This window comes from Panthera leo, chromosome A1, assembly GCF_018350215.1.
Source record: "Panthera leo isolate Ple1 chromosome A1, P.leo_Ple1_pat1.1, whole genome shotgun sequence".
NCBI lineage: Eukaryota > Metazoa > Chordata > Mammalia > Carnivora > Felidae > Panthera > Panthera leo.
The window spans coordinates 201,814,581-201,830,869 of NC_056679.1; the positions used below are offsets into that span (position 1 = coordinate 201,814,581).

General features: G+C 42.2%; 1 protein-coding gene across 2 annotated transcripts in view; it reads left to right on the forward strand.

The window, feature by feature from the left end:
- The first annotated feature begins 5,252 nt into the window (after nucleotides 1-5,252).
- EMB (embigin) overlaps nucleotides 5,253-16,289 on the forward strand; it is a 44,872-nt gene continuing 33,835 nt past the window's right edge. For both annotated transcript variants that reach the window (XM_042950233.1, XM_042950242.1), the window contains exon 1: nucleotides 5,253-5,447. In XM_042950233.1, coding sequence (XP_042806167.1) covers nucleotides 5,342-5,447 — 106 coding nt within the window. In that variant the 5' untranslated portion in view covers nucleotides 5,253-5,341. The remainder of the gene's footprint in view (nucleotides 5,448-16,289) is intronic.

Below are 16,289 nucleotides of genomic sequence, written 5' to 3' on the forward strand. Positions count from 1 at the left end.
GTGGGGGGTTAAGGGGGATACAATTCAGTCCAATACACTTTTGGTTTGGCTATGGCATCCTTTTTCCTCCCTATCAACTTATTTCTGGTGCCAAGTGACAATATGATATCAGGATCTGGTCTTTTGATTGTTCACGTTTATGTCAAGATGCCCAGAGAGTTGACTCAGTCACAGTGCTAGTTGGGTCACACAGCAAGAAGTCTGTATACCTTTAAGCCATTTCTAAACTGGGTGGCTAGCAATAACTTGTCTCTGTACCAAAGGGACCGCAAAACAGAAAACTATATTATAATAAAGCCCTATGAAATGTATCCTTAACTCAACTTGCTCTTAGGGGGATCCCAGAAACGTGCCCAGCATGCCATCTGACTTGTGGGAAAGTGAGATACAGGAGCAGTTGGAGTAGAAATAAGTGGTCATATTAAATAATTCCAGTTACAGTGTTTACTTCAGCAAATTGTGCAAAAGCATATGTCAAATGCACACACTACGAGCTCCTGTCCCAGGGCCTGAGAATGTGCATCTGTACAAGGCAGGGATCCAACTTCCTCTTCTAGTGGGGCAGGTTCTCTCTGTGGGTTGGATGGCGTGTCTGCATTTAAGTGGGTACAAGGCATATCAAGTTGGGGAGCATCTGCTGTTGTTTTAAAGAATCAGGATGAAGAAAGTTTGCCTGTCACAGTGAGGAGGACTGAAGTGGATATTTGACATATTCAGGGCCCCTGGTTGTATTTGGGAAACGCTTCTGTATTTAGGGAGAGTTCCACATTAGGAATCCTGCCTTCTCTCAAACACTCAGCATCTCTGGAAGCTAGCAGTCAGGCTCATGCTCTGGCTTTATACTCCCAGGTGAGCGACCGATTCGGAGGGGAGCAGAACAGCCCTCCCACTTGGCTGGTGAAGGGGCTGCAGGGATTGCCAAGGGTCAGCTGCTGACACGCAAGAGGCCTCAGGGATGGAGGCAGAAGTGGACGCAGGGTACCGAGTCCCTGGCCTTCGTGTTTGATGGGGCAGGCATCAGTGCTCTCCACGAATTCTGGTGTTCCTCAAAGTTTACCTTGAGTCTATTTTTTCAACAATCCCAAGAAGTACCTGACAAGTTTTAAATGCTTGTTCTTCTGCTTCAACGACTGAGACAGAATTTTGTTGTTTGCAACAATGCTTGTACATTACATTTTCACATATTAAAAATGCTCACCCCAGGGGCACCTGGGTGGCTCAGTCGGTTAAGCGGCCGACTTCGGCTCAGGTCATGATCTCACGGTCCGTGAATTCAAGCCCTGCGTCGGGCTCTGTGCTGACAGCTCAGAGCCTGGAGCCTATTTCAGATTCTGTGTCTCCCTCTCTCTCTGACCCTCCCCCGTTCATGCTCTGTCTCTCTCTGTCTCAAAAATAAAATTAAAAAACGTTAAAAAAAAATTAAAAAAAAAATTAAAATGCTCACCCCAACTTACAATAAAACAAATATAAACTGTAAATGCATGCTGTTTTCAACTGTCAGATTGACAAAGACAGAAATTGTGGTTTGTTGAGTGATACAGGTAAACATATTACATCCTTCCCTCTCGTGTATTACTGTTTGATATAATGTTTTTCTCCAATAAAAATTTAAAAAAATTAAATAGCGCCTTCCAAAAAAGGTAACCCACATTCCCATTCTCACTTTATGTGTTTCTATATTTATGTATTTATTTATTTTGAAAGGGAGAGAGGGAGAGAGTGTGGGCAAGTGGGGGTGGGGCAGAGAGAGAGAGGGAGGGATAGAATACCAAGCGGGCTCTGCACTGTCAGCACAGAGCACAACGCAGGCCTCTAACTCATAAACTGTGAGATCATTACCTGAGCCAAAACCAAGAGTCGAGCACCCAACTGACTGAGCCACCCAGGCCCCTCCCCCTGCCATTCTCATTTTCATACCTTTCTAGGATCCTGTCATATACTTTTCACTCAACAACAGCTTATATCCTAAAAGAAAAAAAAATAAAGATTTTATAGCATTATTCTACAAACACAAGTTTTAGCAAAAAAAGGAAAAAAGTGTATTTCCTAACTGATTCTCTAAGAAGTAAAAAACAGAGCACACTAGCAGTAACTATTTTTTTTAAGATACTGCAGGAAACACAAAGATGTATAGAACTATTTTGAGGTACTGAGAAGAGTTGTAATATAGTTGGGAAAGAAGATATAATCACATAACCAGTTGAATACTAATAAAATATTTAAATGTAACTTGAAGCCAACAATGAAGGTCAAGTCACAAAGCTATAAATTATTAATTGTCAAATTAATCCTAGGGACAGTGTGAGTTCAGAGGAGACTGTTGGATAATTTACTGTGGTGACACAAGCTACCCTAAAATTTAGTGGATTAAAGTGACAGCGCTATCTCCCAATCCTGTGGGCCAAGAGTTTGGGCGGGGCTCAGCTGGCCAATTCTTCTCCACTGAGTATCAGCTGGGGTCACTGCACAGTACTCAGCTGGGGACTGACCTTGCCTAAGGCTCCAAGAAGAGACTGTCACAAATGTAGCACCTTCCTGCTCTTTGGCCTCTCTCCACCTGGCATCTCATTGTTCCTGTCCCTCTATGCAGTTTGGGCTTCTCACAGCATGTTGATCTCAAAGTAGTCACACGTCTTTCCTGGCGTCTGTCTTGCAAGAACGAGGAGGAAGGAAGAAGATGCTCTTGTGGTTTGGATTTGGAAACTCACACAATGTTACTTTTGCCATGTTCAATAGACCAGAGAAGTCACAGAGACCAACCAGCCAGCTTGAAGAAGGGAAACACAGGACTCTCGTTTCCCCTCAGTACTCCACATGGTGAGGACTAGTCAAACTATTTGTGGCCATGTTTAATTCATCATGAAAGAAAAGTTCAATTTGGACTAGAAAGGTCAGAAAAAGCTATACAGGAAAAGTATTACAGACCCTGGTTTTAAAGACTATAGAACGTTTGAAAAAAGGAAGTGAAGTTGAGATAAGGTCAAAAATATCAACTATCTAAATATAAAGCAGGTAACAATGGGGAAAAGACTGTCAAAAGACTTAGCAAAACAAGGGGTGCCTGGGTGGCTTGGTCGGTTAAGCGTCTGACTTCGGCTCAGGTCATGATTTCACGGTCTGTGAGTTCAAGCCCTGCATCAGGCTCTGTGCTGACAGCTCAGAGCCTGGAGCCTGTTTCAGATTCTGTGTCTCCCTCTCTCTGACCCTCCCCTGTTCATTTTCTGTCTCAAAAATAAACAAAGGTTAAAAAAAATTTAAAAAAGGCTTAGCAAAACAAGAATTATATTTCTTTCTCAATTTATCTTGCTGTAACAACAAAAGCAATTGCCTCAGCTTGGGCAAGTCCCTTTTTCCTGTTCACCAACACATTGATTCAACCGAGAAGATAATTTTTCCTTAACAAGGTCAGCTCATCTGAAATACAGTGAATTTGGGCCTATTTCCCAGGAACACCTGGGGAAGGTCAGTCAATGTTCAGCTTGTTTGGAAAAGTGCTTGCTGTTCAAACTCTGAAGGTATAGACAAATGATTGTAGTTAATCCCGAGACAGGATTCAGGGCAGCAAGACAGGGTTGTGATTTAGCAACCATTGATCAGGCAATTTGGGTTTAGCAAGTCTGGTCAAGGTCCCAAGAGAGTCCATGATGTAAAATCTTAATCCTACAGGGTCTCTTATAAGGCTTTGTTTAGAAAGGGTTAATCATTATAACCATAATTTTCTCACTGAGAAGAATTTTTCCTGAGATTTGTAGTTCATAAATAAGTAGTTCTCTAGTGTGTGTGTGTGTGTGTGTGTGTGTGTGCTTTTTTTTAATGTTTATTTTTGAGAGAGTGCCAGCGGGGGAGGGACAGAGGGAGGGGGACAGAGGATCTGAAGTGGGCTCTTTGCTGACAGCAGCCAGCAGAAAGTGGGGCTTGAACTCATCATGACCTGAGGGAAGTCTGACCTTCAACTGACTGACCCATCCAGGTGCCCCCCATGCAGCCTATTCTGAACCCAGTGCCTGGCGCTTGGCAGATTTTTAAATATTAATTAATATTAATATGCTTAGTGAATTGTATTACTCATATTCTCTTAACACCAATTTAAATAATCTACACTCCTCCGAAATTTTGCCTATATAATACTGAACCGGAAACAGGCATACTTTATAAATACACCAATTAAAACTTAACCATTCCTCAGTAAAGTGAGCATCGCTCTCTCTTGTTTAGCGCTTCAGTTTTCAAAATTTGTGTCTCGCATCTTCTTTAATTTTTTTTGACACTGATATAAAATGAATTTATGAGTATCAAATCTGGCATTCCCAAAACAAAGGAAAAGGGAACAAGATTCATGAGAAATACTTAAAATCTTTTCATGTGTTCTAACACCCTGGAGAATCATAAGGTCTTACTGCCTCTTGTGTTATAACATAGATTTCCCCTCCCCTCTCTGATAGCTTTTAGTTTGACTTTATTTGGTGGGGAGCACTGAAAATCCCAAGCTGCAGTCTTGCCGGGTTAGAAGTAGTATTATCTTAAAACTGTGTTCGAGTTTGACGAAGGTCAACAGGCTTGTGCCATTTACACAGTATCTGCTTTCGGTAGTTTTCTGTTTCTTGACCTCTAGGTGGCTCCTTAAAAGCTGTTAGGCAAAGCAAACAAAAGGAAAAGAGAAGCAGACTCGATGGGGCCTTGGGACTCGGAAACCTTAATCTAGAGAGAACCGGTTAAGCCTTCAGAGACCTGAGGGGAGGGTGTGTGCGATTGGAGAGCAGAGAGTCGTCCGGGATGCAGGGCAGCTGGAGAGCGCCTACCACCTGCGCAAACATAAATCTCCTTAATAACCCAGGGATGTCCCGGGGGAGCGGGAAAGTGTTCTCCATCCTCTCATGTGTGTCATCAAATAAGTGACCGCTGCTTCAGACGAACCGCACAGAATAGTCTGTAGATGTATATATGTGTGCACACGTTAGGAGTTTCAAGCTCTCCTCCCGGAGACGGGCTAGACATCACCTGCCGCGTCTGTAGCAGGCTCCCTCCGAGCCCCGCCAGAGCCAGGAGGGCGGAGGCAGGAGAGGCTGCGGCGCGGAGGTGGCCACTGCACAGCCGGACGCGCCTGCCGCGGCCGGCGTGCTGCATAATTGATGGAGGACCGCGCGCAGCCCTGGGTCGGCGGCGGGCGCGGCGAGAGCGTCTCAGGGGAGGAGGGCAGGGCGCCTGGGCCCCTCCCACTCTGCTTTTAGTCGCGCGCCCCGCCCCGGGGACTAGCTGCTGGCGCCGGGGTACCGGCGACTGTGCGCAGGGCCTTCGGCCACCGACGGCGGTGCGCGAGGACCGCGGCTGACCCGCCGGAGCCATGCGCTCCCCGTCCGGCTTGCTGGGGCCCCGGGGGCCGCTGCCGCTGGCCCTCTTGTGTCTCCTCGCCGCGGCGCGCGGGAGCTTGGCGGACGGCCAGCCCACAGGTGCGATGGCTGCAGGGCCGAGTTGGGGAGGAGGGTGCGCTGCAAGGGACGCGCGAGCCTCGGTCCCCGTGGGGAGAGGCGTTGGTGGGGAGAGGCGCGGGGATGCTGGAGACGGCGGGTGCGGAGCGGCGGCCCCCTCCGTCCTTTGGCCAGCTTGGGGGGTTGCCCAAGCTGGACGAGAGGACGGGGGCGGCTCGGGCTCCTCCGCTCCGGGGAGGGAATCTTGGAACCGAGAGCGCCCCGCGAGTCGGGGGCGTTGGTAGCAGGACGGGTCTGGGTGTTCCTGGGACGAGGGCGGCACGGTGTGGGGGTGGGGGCGGGAGCAAGGAACTCGCTCCGCTAAAGTGCCAGGATTTCTGAAAGCCACATTCCCCGAGGCCAACTCCCTTCGCTGGAATCGATAGTAGGTTTAAATATCACCTCCCTGCCTGGCAGGTGGGCTGGACTTGAGGATGTTTTTTAGAGCTGAGTTGAAATAACAACGTAACTACAACCGATCAACCAAAGCCCCCCGCTCATTGGGTAGTGTGTGTATCTTCTTTTAAACACCCCGGTCTCTGAAAACGAAGGTTTTGCGGGTTTTGTTTTAATTGTTTCAGACACTTTGAAACAGGGATCTGTGTGCAAAACATTACCGAAACCAACACCAGATTTGGCATTGTAGTTTCACCTGTTTATAATCACTTGCCATGTTGAAAGTATTTCATCCAACCTACTTTCTAATGCAGGTTTCTGTGTTACAAATTGCAAAGTGTTAGCAGCTAATTAGGAGAATAGACTGCCTTTCAGGTTGACAGATACTGCCTATCACCAACTAAAATTAAGATAGTCTACACAAGATTTTCCACCTTTATGAGCTTACAGCATGTAGACTTTTTTGTAACATAAAGATGGAAAGATAATCAAAGGATAAGATTTTTCAGTTTTTTACATGTCCTTTAAAGGGTCTAGTTGTTAACTTGGACAAAGCATTATGGATTGCTTCAGTTCCTAAATTTCCTTGCCCCACTTCCTAGCCACGTACCTCTTTTTCATTCCTACCACTTATAAAGAGTGGTCAAAGACTTTTTACCCCCCCCCCCCCCACCACCACCACCGTGCCATTCCTGCCCATTCCTGATTCACTCCTGGTTCACCTGAGACTGTTGCAACTCTGAGGCCCATTGCATTCTGGGTAAGTCCTATGGTTCTCCACATGGTTGTATGTTAAAATTATCTGGGAGCTTTACAAATACTGGCTCCTGCCCTCAAAACTTTTGATTCAGTTGGCCTGGGATTTAGGCTGGACATCAGGTATTTTGAAAGCTCCCGTGTGATTTAATCAAGAGATCCTAAGCTGGTTTTCAACCCACTGCTTTAGAATCGTGGTGGCCTAGAGAGTGCACCATTGGGTGAATATTTATATGCTGTTGGTAGCAGGGAGTCAGGTTTAAGTTGACATTCAGAGCAGACTTCTAAAGAGAAAAAAGTAGGGAACAAATGAAAGTGGGTTAAATTAACAAAGTTATAAATAATTGGGATGGTGTATGTAGGTATGGCAATTGTCTGTGTATGTATATAGTGTCAGTCCTGGCCTTTCACCTCCACTTAGGTGAAAACTGTAGAATGATGTGCTGTATAAAAGGCATGAAGTTAGCATCTCATTTTAAGGCAGGATTAAAAATCGTGAAGCGACTTCATTTTATTTTATAGAATCTCTTTTGATCTCTGGGAGATTCAGTTTTCTGTTTGCTAAAGGCTATTGTGAAGTTTACTGGCTATTTTTTATGTAGGTACTTTGAATTACTTGGAAATAGGTATTCTATAAGCCTAAGAGTTTGGGCAAAATTTTAATAATAAACATGGTTATAATTTATCATATTTACTATATAACAAGTGGGCCAGGCATTACACTGTGCAGTATATAACCCTATGGGTTAGCTTTTATTGTCCCTGACTTTCAGATGAGGACATTGGAATTTAGGGAGATTAAACAAATGCCCAAGTATATATAATTATTTAAGCAGTAGAATAGGAAATTAAGCATTGTTCAGTCTGACTCCAATGCCTGTTTTCTTTATTTTTTAATTTTTTAAAGTAAGCTCTAAGCCCAATGTGGGGCATGAATTGTGACCCTGAGATCAAGGGTCGCATGCTTTACCAACTGAGCCAGCCAGGAGCCCCCTCCAATATCTGTTTTCTTAAACACAATATTCACTCATCTCTCTGAGATAACTGGGTATGTGTATGAAAGTTTGGAACCACTGACAGAACACGGTGTATGGATTTAAATGCTTGATTTCAGCTGAAGAGCATGCTAACACACTTTGAGTTCTAGAATAAAGTTAGACAAAGGGACTCACTTTAATTCTTTTAAGCTGTTTCAATTAAATAAGAAATGTAAAATCACTTTATTAAAGCAAATATTAGATAAATGGGAATATTTAAACATCATTAATATTACTCTTATGTGGAACAAATTGAGGGGATGGGTCATGTGTATCTTTTTTTTAAATTTTTTTTTTTACATGTATTTATTTTTGATAGAGACAGAGCACAAGTGAGGGAGGGGCAGAGAGAGAAGGAGACACAGAATCCAAAGCAGGCTCCAGGCTCTGAGCTGTCAGCACAGAGCCCAACACGGGGCTTGAACCCATGAACTGTGAGATCGTGACCTGAGGTAAAGTCAGACGCTTAACTGACTGAGCCACCCAGGTGCCCCGAGTCGTGTTTATCTTTTGAAAAATATGTTTGCAAGGGAAACATTTGAAGTGGTCATTTTTAACTTCTGGGGGACATTGCTTATATACTTTCTTGATTAACCACCTTCCTAGAGATAGGAAGGGATCAAGAGATCTCTTGATAGGAAGAGGTAGGAAGAGATAGGAAGAGCTCAACTACCTTTCTAGAGATACTCCCCATCCCACATATACAGCAACCACCTAGTAATAAATATTAATGTGCCTGACATTGTGTTAGTCTAGATCTAAGTAGAAAACTTCAGCAATATTTTTTAGCAGTTTTGAGTCATTTCCTTAAACTGTTTAAAGGAACAGATTAACTATAAGCTTATGTTTAATAGAGTTATATCTGATGCATCAAACTTTTGAGCCTAAATTATCATCACATTTAAAATTATATAAGCATTTGTTAAGAATTAGTTCTTGGCTCTTCCTCTTCCTGTTCTTTGGTCCCCACCTCTTGCTCCCATCTCGTCCTCTTCCTCCTAGGAATGGGTTCTATAGTCATTAGGTTGGGGAATGCGGGGAGGCAAGCTCCCTTATTAGAGGAAGCCAGAGGGTCCCAGGTCAGGGAATTAGAAAGTGGGCCAGGTCAGGATGGCATCCAGGTAGGGGAGCGGCCTCATGTGGAGTGTTAGAGCCCGAGTACGTTGAGATGTGTCCTCCTGCAAAGGGGTGGCCTAGAGCCAGGTCTCAGAGCTGAACAGCATGACGGGCTTCAAAGCAGGGGCAGCCGGACATTGTGCTGTCTGATCTTGATCAGGGGGGTGTAGGGAAAGGACACAGAAGAGCCAACAGTGCAAGATGTTGGAGCCCAAATGGGTGAGGAAGACATTTCTTTGGGGCCAGGAGTGGCTGTGGCACTGGGAGATTACATACAAGAGGATTGAGCAAATAAGTAGAATGAGTAAGGATAATAGGATGTAGGTTTTTCTCTTTCAGCAGAAGGAAATAAAGAAAGAGGGGAAACTAGAATGAACCTTGCAGTGTTGGGTTGCAATTGACAGCATTAGCGTGAATTCATGACTTTAAATCTATTTGTCTTTTATGTGTGTGTCTATATAAACAGATGTACAGGTATAGATGTGTATATGTAAGTATACATGTAATGCATATACATCATATATATTTTTATATGTGTGTATGTATGTATGTTATACCTTTCACATATATTTATTTACGGTGTGTGCGTGTGTGTGTGTGTGAATATATACATGCATTAGCTCTGCCCACAGAGGTGGGGACCACTGATTTCTCAGTTGTGATGACCATACTTAGCAGCCAAATCTTGACTCTATATACGATTCTTTACTAATGGGTAACTAGGACTTCCTGGAAAAATGAGTTATTTTACAAAAAGGGAAGAGAAAGTATAAGATAAACCCTGAACTTCTTGTGCCAGAAAGCAATGAAGTACTCAAAGAATGATGGGCCGTGTCAAAAAGATACAAGAGCCAGAGAGTTCCCAGTGGACAAACCTGGGACAAATTGAGCATCAAAATGAATGATAATAATAATGGACTAGTATCCATTAGTATCCACTGGAGAATGCCCACTGAATAATATAGGTATTCATGAGTACATACTGATGTAAATTAATTAAATGAATCAATTGGAAGTTTGATGAGGCACAAAATATTACATAATTTTAAAGTAACTTCCCACAAAATTGGTGAAGTTGTATTAATGAAAAGGTAAAGAGAACAACTTTACAGTGGAGAAGGCTTTAATCAAATGATCAAAGTGAAAACCATCAGCAAAGAGAGGATTAAAAATTGTGAGCCATGTGATAGGATGCAATGAGAACACAACATCATCTCTATGACATATTTGCCAAAGAGGTCTACTCCAAATCTAATCATATTCAACATACCTATTCTGGAGCCATACTGGTCATAGAAGTCAAGAATGACTAACGCTGTTCCAGAGTGAAGGGGAACAGAGGGATGCGGCAGCTGAGAGCAACATGTAATTCCGAACTGCAACCTTTGGCTAAAAAACACATTTTAAGGACTTTTGTTGAAACTTCGATGAGATGTGGGATGAGATGGTAATAGCATAAATGTTAATTTCCCAATTTTAATGGCATTGTGGGATGGTGTGAGGGTTATGTCCTTTGTAAGGAATGTATAGTAACATTTCAGAGGGGAATAGGTCATCAGGTCATCAGCTTGTTCTCAGATGGTTCAGGGGAAAATTTTTCTGTGCTTGAAACTCTTCTCTTTGAGATCGTTTGAAAAGAAGGAAAAAGAATTTCAACTCTTGAGGCCTGGGTGACTCAGTTGGTTAAGCATCCGACTCTTGATTTCAGCTCAGGTCATGATCTCACAATTTGAGTTTGAGCCCTGAATTGGGCTGTCAGTGCAGAGCCTCCCTGGGATTCTCTCTATCTCCCTCTTGCTATCTCTACCCCTTCCCCATTCTCTCTCCCTCTCTCTCTCTCTCTCTCTCTCTCTCTCTCTCCAAACAAACAAACAAACAAACAAACAAACTTAAAAAAGAATTTCAACTCTTTCTGGGAAAGCTTTAGTCAACATAGACATTAAACCACAATGAGAGTTGAGAAACTGTCATTAGTTTATGTAATTAAGTATCATTTTTCAAAGGAGTTTTTGTCCTTAAACAGATTGTAAGTGTGGAGGCTGTTCATCCTACAGTGTATTCTTTTGAAATTACTTTTGTATCACTGGCCTCCATATTTCACAATATAATGTGAACCATAGAAATAAAAAACAAGACACACACAGTGACATAGAAGGAAAAAACCTCAGAGCACCTGGCTGGCTCAGTCGGTAGAGCACGTGACTCTTGATCTCAGAGTTGTAAATTTGAGTCCTATGCTGGGTGTAGATTACTTAAAATAAAATCTTGAAAAGAAAAGAAAAAAACCTCACAATATTCTATGAAAATAATAAACCCCCTACTCCTGATAAGACATAGTCACTGTTCACATATACTATCTCAAATAATATATTGTTAGAAATAATAGATGTTATCTTTGAAAATGGTGTTTTTCCTTTAATCGGAAATAATGTTTTTCTGCAATTTTTTTTTTTTAATTTTTTTTTCAACGTTTTTTATTTATTTTTGGGACAGAGAGAGACAGAGCATGAACGGGGGAGGGGCAGAGAGAGAGGGAGACACAGAATCGGAAACAGGCTCCAGGCTCCGAGCCATCAGCCCAGAGCCTGACGCGGGGCTCGAACTCACCGACTGCGAGATCGTGACCTGGCTGAAGTCGGACGCTTAACCGACTGCGCCACCCAGGCGCCCCTGTTTTTCTGCAATTTTTAAAGCTGTTATTATATTGGGGCACCTGGGTGGCTTGGTCAGTTAGCATCTGACTTTGACTCAGGTCATGACCTCACGGTTCGTGGGTTTGAGCCCTGCATCAGGCTCTGTGCTGACAGCTCAGAGCCTGGAGCCTGCTTTGGATTCTTTGTCTCCCTCTCTCTATGCTCCTCCCCCACTCACACTCTGTCTTTCTCTGTCTCAAAAATAAATAAACATTAAAAAAATTATTTTTAAAAAGTTGTGATTATATTATTACTAATGTATCTTCACTCCAAAGATAGAATCTTTTTTTTTTCAATAGCCTTATGATTACATAGTTCTGACATCCTGAAAGGGAATTTAGATACATCATTCGATTGATCTTGAAGCCCAAGTGCTTTCCTCGTGTAGCCAAGAGGCTGGAGCTAGCTAATAGCTATAATAGATTTCCTGGTTTGTGTTTCAAAACTCCTTCCAGCCCTTAGTGCCTGTCTGTGAAAGGTCCTCAAAAGGCCCCTGGCAGGAGGGTGTGGCTGGCAAAAAAGGTGGCAAGAGATGTTCTTGCTTTAAAATATCTACACCTAAAGTGTATAGAACAGGACCTGAGGGCCACAGGGCCATTTGAAGATTACTAAAAATAATCACATTGAAGAATCAGAAGTAAGGAGGTACCTGTTTTGAAATCAAGGTTTCTCAACCTTGGCATTATGACTTTTGGGGCTTGATAATTCTCTATCGTGGGGGGCTGTCATTGTAGAATGCCCAGCAGCATCGCTGGCCTTTCCTATATCGTGAGTGAGTTGTGTCTCCAAAAAAGATAAGTTCAAGTCCTGGCTGTTGGTACCCATGAATGTGACCTCATTTGAGAGTAGGGTCTTTGTAGATGTAATCGAGTTAAAAGGAGGTCATAGGAGATTAAGATAGACCCTTAACCCAATGACTGTGGTCTTTGTGAAAGAAACGAGAGAGATTTGGATACAGAGATAGACACACACAGAAGAAAGATGGCCCTGTGAAGACAGAGCCAGAAGTTGGGCTGATGCAGCTATCAGCCAACAAATGCCAAGGCTGTTGGCAACCGCCAACAGCCAGGAAGAGGCAAGGATTCTTCTCTAAAGCCTGCAGAAGGGGCAAAGCCCTGAACCTTGATTTCAGCCTTCTAGCCTCTAGAACTGCGAGAGGATAAACTTCTGTTGTGGTAAACTGCTACATTGTGGTAATTTGTGTGGCATTACTAGAAAACTACTGTAACCTATTAGATACAAGTGGTAACGGCCTCCATTTTGTGACCTCCGGAATGTCGGATGGCCTGTGGAGGCAAAGGTCAGCCCAAGCTGAGAACCACTGAACAGAATGTAAGTCTCATTAAAGAATAATCTACTGAGTGACACATTCGACAAACCCATAGTCAAACCTTGGGGGTTTTATTTTTTAAGAGTTTTTTTGACCTAAGTTTCACTGTTAAAATATCTTAATGGCCATTTAGAGGTATTTTGAAACAAGAGTTTTCACACTGCCTTTCAAAATATATTTTATTGTGAAATCATATTTAAAAGAAACGAAAGGATCAATTTGTTTATATTTCAATGTGGCCAAGTTTTAAAAACAGTTTTACAAGGCTCTGTAAAAGAGCACACTGTTCTTGCCATTAGGCTTTTTAATTGTTCTTCATCTTTTTGTTTGTTTGTTTGTTTGTTTTTGCTGGTCTAAAAATGGCCTTTTTGTCCAATGGTTCTCATTCTATGTAGAAAAAATATGAGTTCCCTGTTTGTTTTTTTATCTGTCCCTGACTTAGAAAGTCTGACTTGTAAATGTCCCCATCAGGAATTTATTTTTTGTCAAACCTTCTTTTCTCTTTTGACAAACTCTTTCTGGATTATGTGTCTGGGATCAATATAGTCTTATTCTCCTCTTCTTTCTACTATTGCTGTTACAGATAGGGGATATTCCTTGAATCCAGAAGTAAAATTCTAAAAGCACTGTTTATTAGAAATATTGGTAATTCGATATTTTAATGCTATAGTTTAGTCATATCATGGCTTAAAAGGCTTTTGCAATTTGGCATGGGATCTCATGGTTATATATAGCATTGCTTCCATGAGGAAATATATTCTGAGTTCCAAGACTCTGTTGTATAAATAATATATATTATCCATTCCTAGGTTATAGTCTTTTTGTAATTGGGCTGCATGTTTATAATGCTGTGTATCAGACAATGCTAAAATTAAGATTTATTAAAAATAATGTTAGTTATATATATTGATAGCAATCAACACATTATTTGGAGGAGAGAGAAAAAGAGAGAGAATGATATTTATCCTAATAATGGCTTTTACTTACACCTTTCTCTAAATGAAGTCCTTCCAAGATTGTAAAATATAATAAAGAGATGGTGGGGGGAGGGACTTAGAGAAAATGCTTATTCTTAAACAGAGGTACAGTTGAACTTATTTTCTGATACAGGTGAAAGCAAATCTTAAGACCCAATGCAGTGTTCTAGTGTTACTTACCCTCTTCTTTATCTTCCCAATTTACTTCAATTAAAATGGAGCTCCCGAATTAAATATGTGAAAATGTTACCTTAATATTTTAAGTAGAAATTAGAACATGTTTATTTCATTTAAAAATGTTAATAGTATAAATTATAAACCCATCTAGCAATGTCTATTTTAAAATATAATATGTGAAAGATATTTAAGTAGAGACCATTTTGCTATCTTACATGAACCTAATAATAGTTGAAAATTAGGATGTTATTCAGTTCTTTGGTGCAACACCCTCATGTCCCATCGCCCCTGCAGAGGGAGAAAAATCTTTAATCCTTAGAAAAACTATTAGATGTGGGGTGCCTAGGTGGCTCGGTTGGTTGAGCATCCGACTTCGGCTCAGGTCATGATCTCGTGGTCCGTGAGTTCAAGCCCCGCGTCGGGCTCTGTGCTGACAGCTCAGAGCCTGGAGCCTGTTTCAGATTCTGTGTCTCCCTCTCTCTCTGCCCACCCCTACTTGTGCTCTGTTTCTCTCTGTCTTGCAAAAATGAATAAACATTAAAAAATTAAAAAAAAAGAAAAAACTATTAGATGTTAGTCTTTCATGTGGCATTTTGGCCACTACCTATAAAAGAATGTCGAGTGGAAAAATCTCCAGCAATGGTTAAGAAAGGGGTGAGCAGGATACATTGAGGAATGTATGCTATGATCTTGGTACCGTCACTCAATATTATACAACTTTTCTGATCCCTCCTGTTTCCTCCATGAAATGAAACCCCAGGTAACAAGTCAGAGGCAGCACTTGGGTTAGGATACAAAATTCCTGCCTCTCCTTTTGAATTTCTTTCTGCAACTCAGCCTAATCCTTTTGGAAAAGTATTCAAACCAATCTGCCTGACTCTCCTGCCAATTTCCTTTAAACATCAACCTCAGCTGAATCAGCCTCCTGCCAGTGTCCTCCTACTGAAAGCAGTAAGGTTTACATTCCCACTTTTTTGATTAAAAACAAAGGACTTCTCACTGTTACTATTCTCACACCTTCCGGAGACTTGCCCTGCTTTTTCCACTCAAGAGGTTTGTGTACCTTGCCTCTTAAAGGGACTGTTCCCAAGGCAAAACATCGCAAGAGTTACACATTTCCTTTTGCACTTGGGCTTGTTCAGTGGAACCTGGAGCCTGATCAAGATAAATGAATGCTTTAGAAGGGATATAAAGTTAGGATACAGGTGGCGGCTGGTTTACGGATGTCTGTATTTTTAATATATGGACTGACCGTGGGAAGTGGTTACAACAGTTAGCACATTCTGGAGTTACCCAAACTTCCCTGCTCTTGAAGCTTGGTTTTTCTTTTTCCTCCTATTCCTTCAGCTTCTGTAAGCTTGGATTTTGCCCATGCCACACCTAGACCTCTTTTCTCTTCTTGCTCGAATACTGGTGGGCTCTTCCATCCAGGTCCTGATAGCGAGAAATGCAAAATGACCCCAGCCTCCAAGCCCATCTGCTTGGCGTTATCTCCACCTCTATTCCATCACCAGAGTCCCTCAGAGATGGAAACCTGGCTTCGTACTCTGCAGCTCACACGCCAATTTGGGAAATACACAAGCCAGTTATAGTCAATACAGCCAGTGGGTGGCACTCTGAAATTTTAATGACTCTCAATCACATTGTGGGCTTAATTGATATTAATATGACCCATGTCACCCTGGAGGGACCAAGTTTACTCAGCCTCATTGTCCTTACCAGCATCAAGCATGTATCAGGGGCTCTACATATTTACTTATTTAAGTGAAATAAGAATTAGAAATAAAACACTTTTTTCAGCTTATGTCACTTTCTTATTGCTGTTGGTGGTATGAATACTACTACTAATAATAAATGATATGGTCTAATAAATATCAGATATTAGACCATCTCATATCGTTTATTAGTATTATTAGCAATATTATTTTCAAAGGATTATAGGCTTTTTTAGGGGTAAAGAATGCGGTGGGAACCCTCACAATTGTATTCAGCTCTGCAGCAGGCTAGGCCAAGAAAAGAGAACTCCCAAGCACGGAAGCAAAGATATCCAAGTTGATGTTTTGCAAATTTCACAGAACAGATGATCTAGAGCAGCTCATTCCTTCCCATCCGCACCCTCCTGGCTTCCGATCCACGAGTCAATCATATCCGCCTTCATCTTCCTGAGATATTTCCTCTTAAATACAACCTCTAAGTGAGCTATGCTCAAGAATGGAAAAAACAATATTTTTTTTTATCAGGAGAAGAATGATGATAAGCGCCTTTTGGCCGTGTGTGTGTGTGTGAGAGAGAGAGAGAGAGAGAGTGAGAGAGAGACAGGGAAAGAGAGAGAGGAGGGGAGA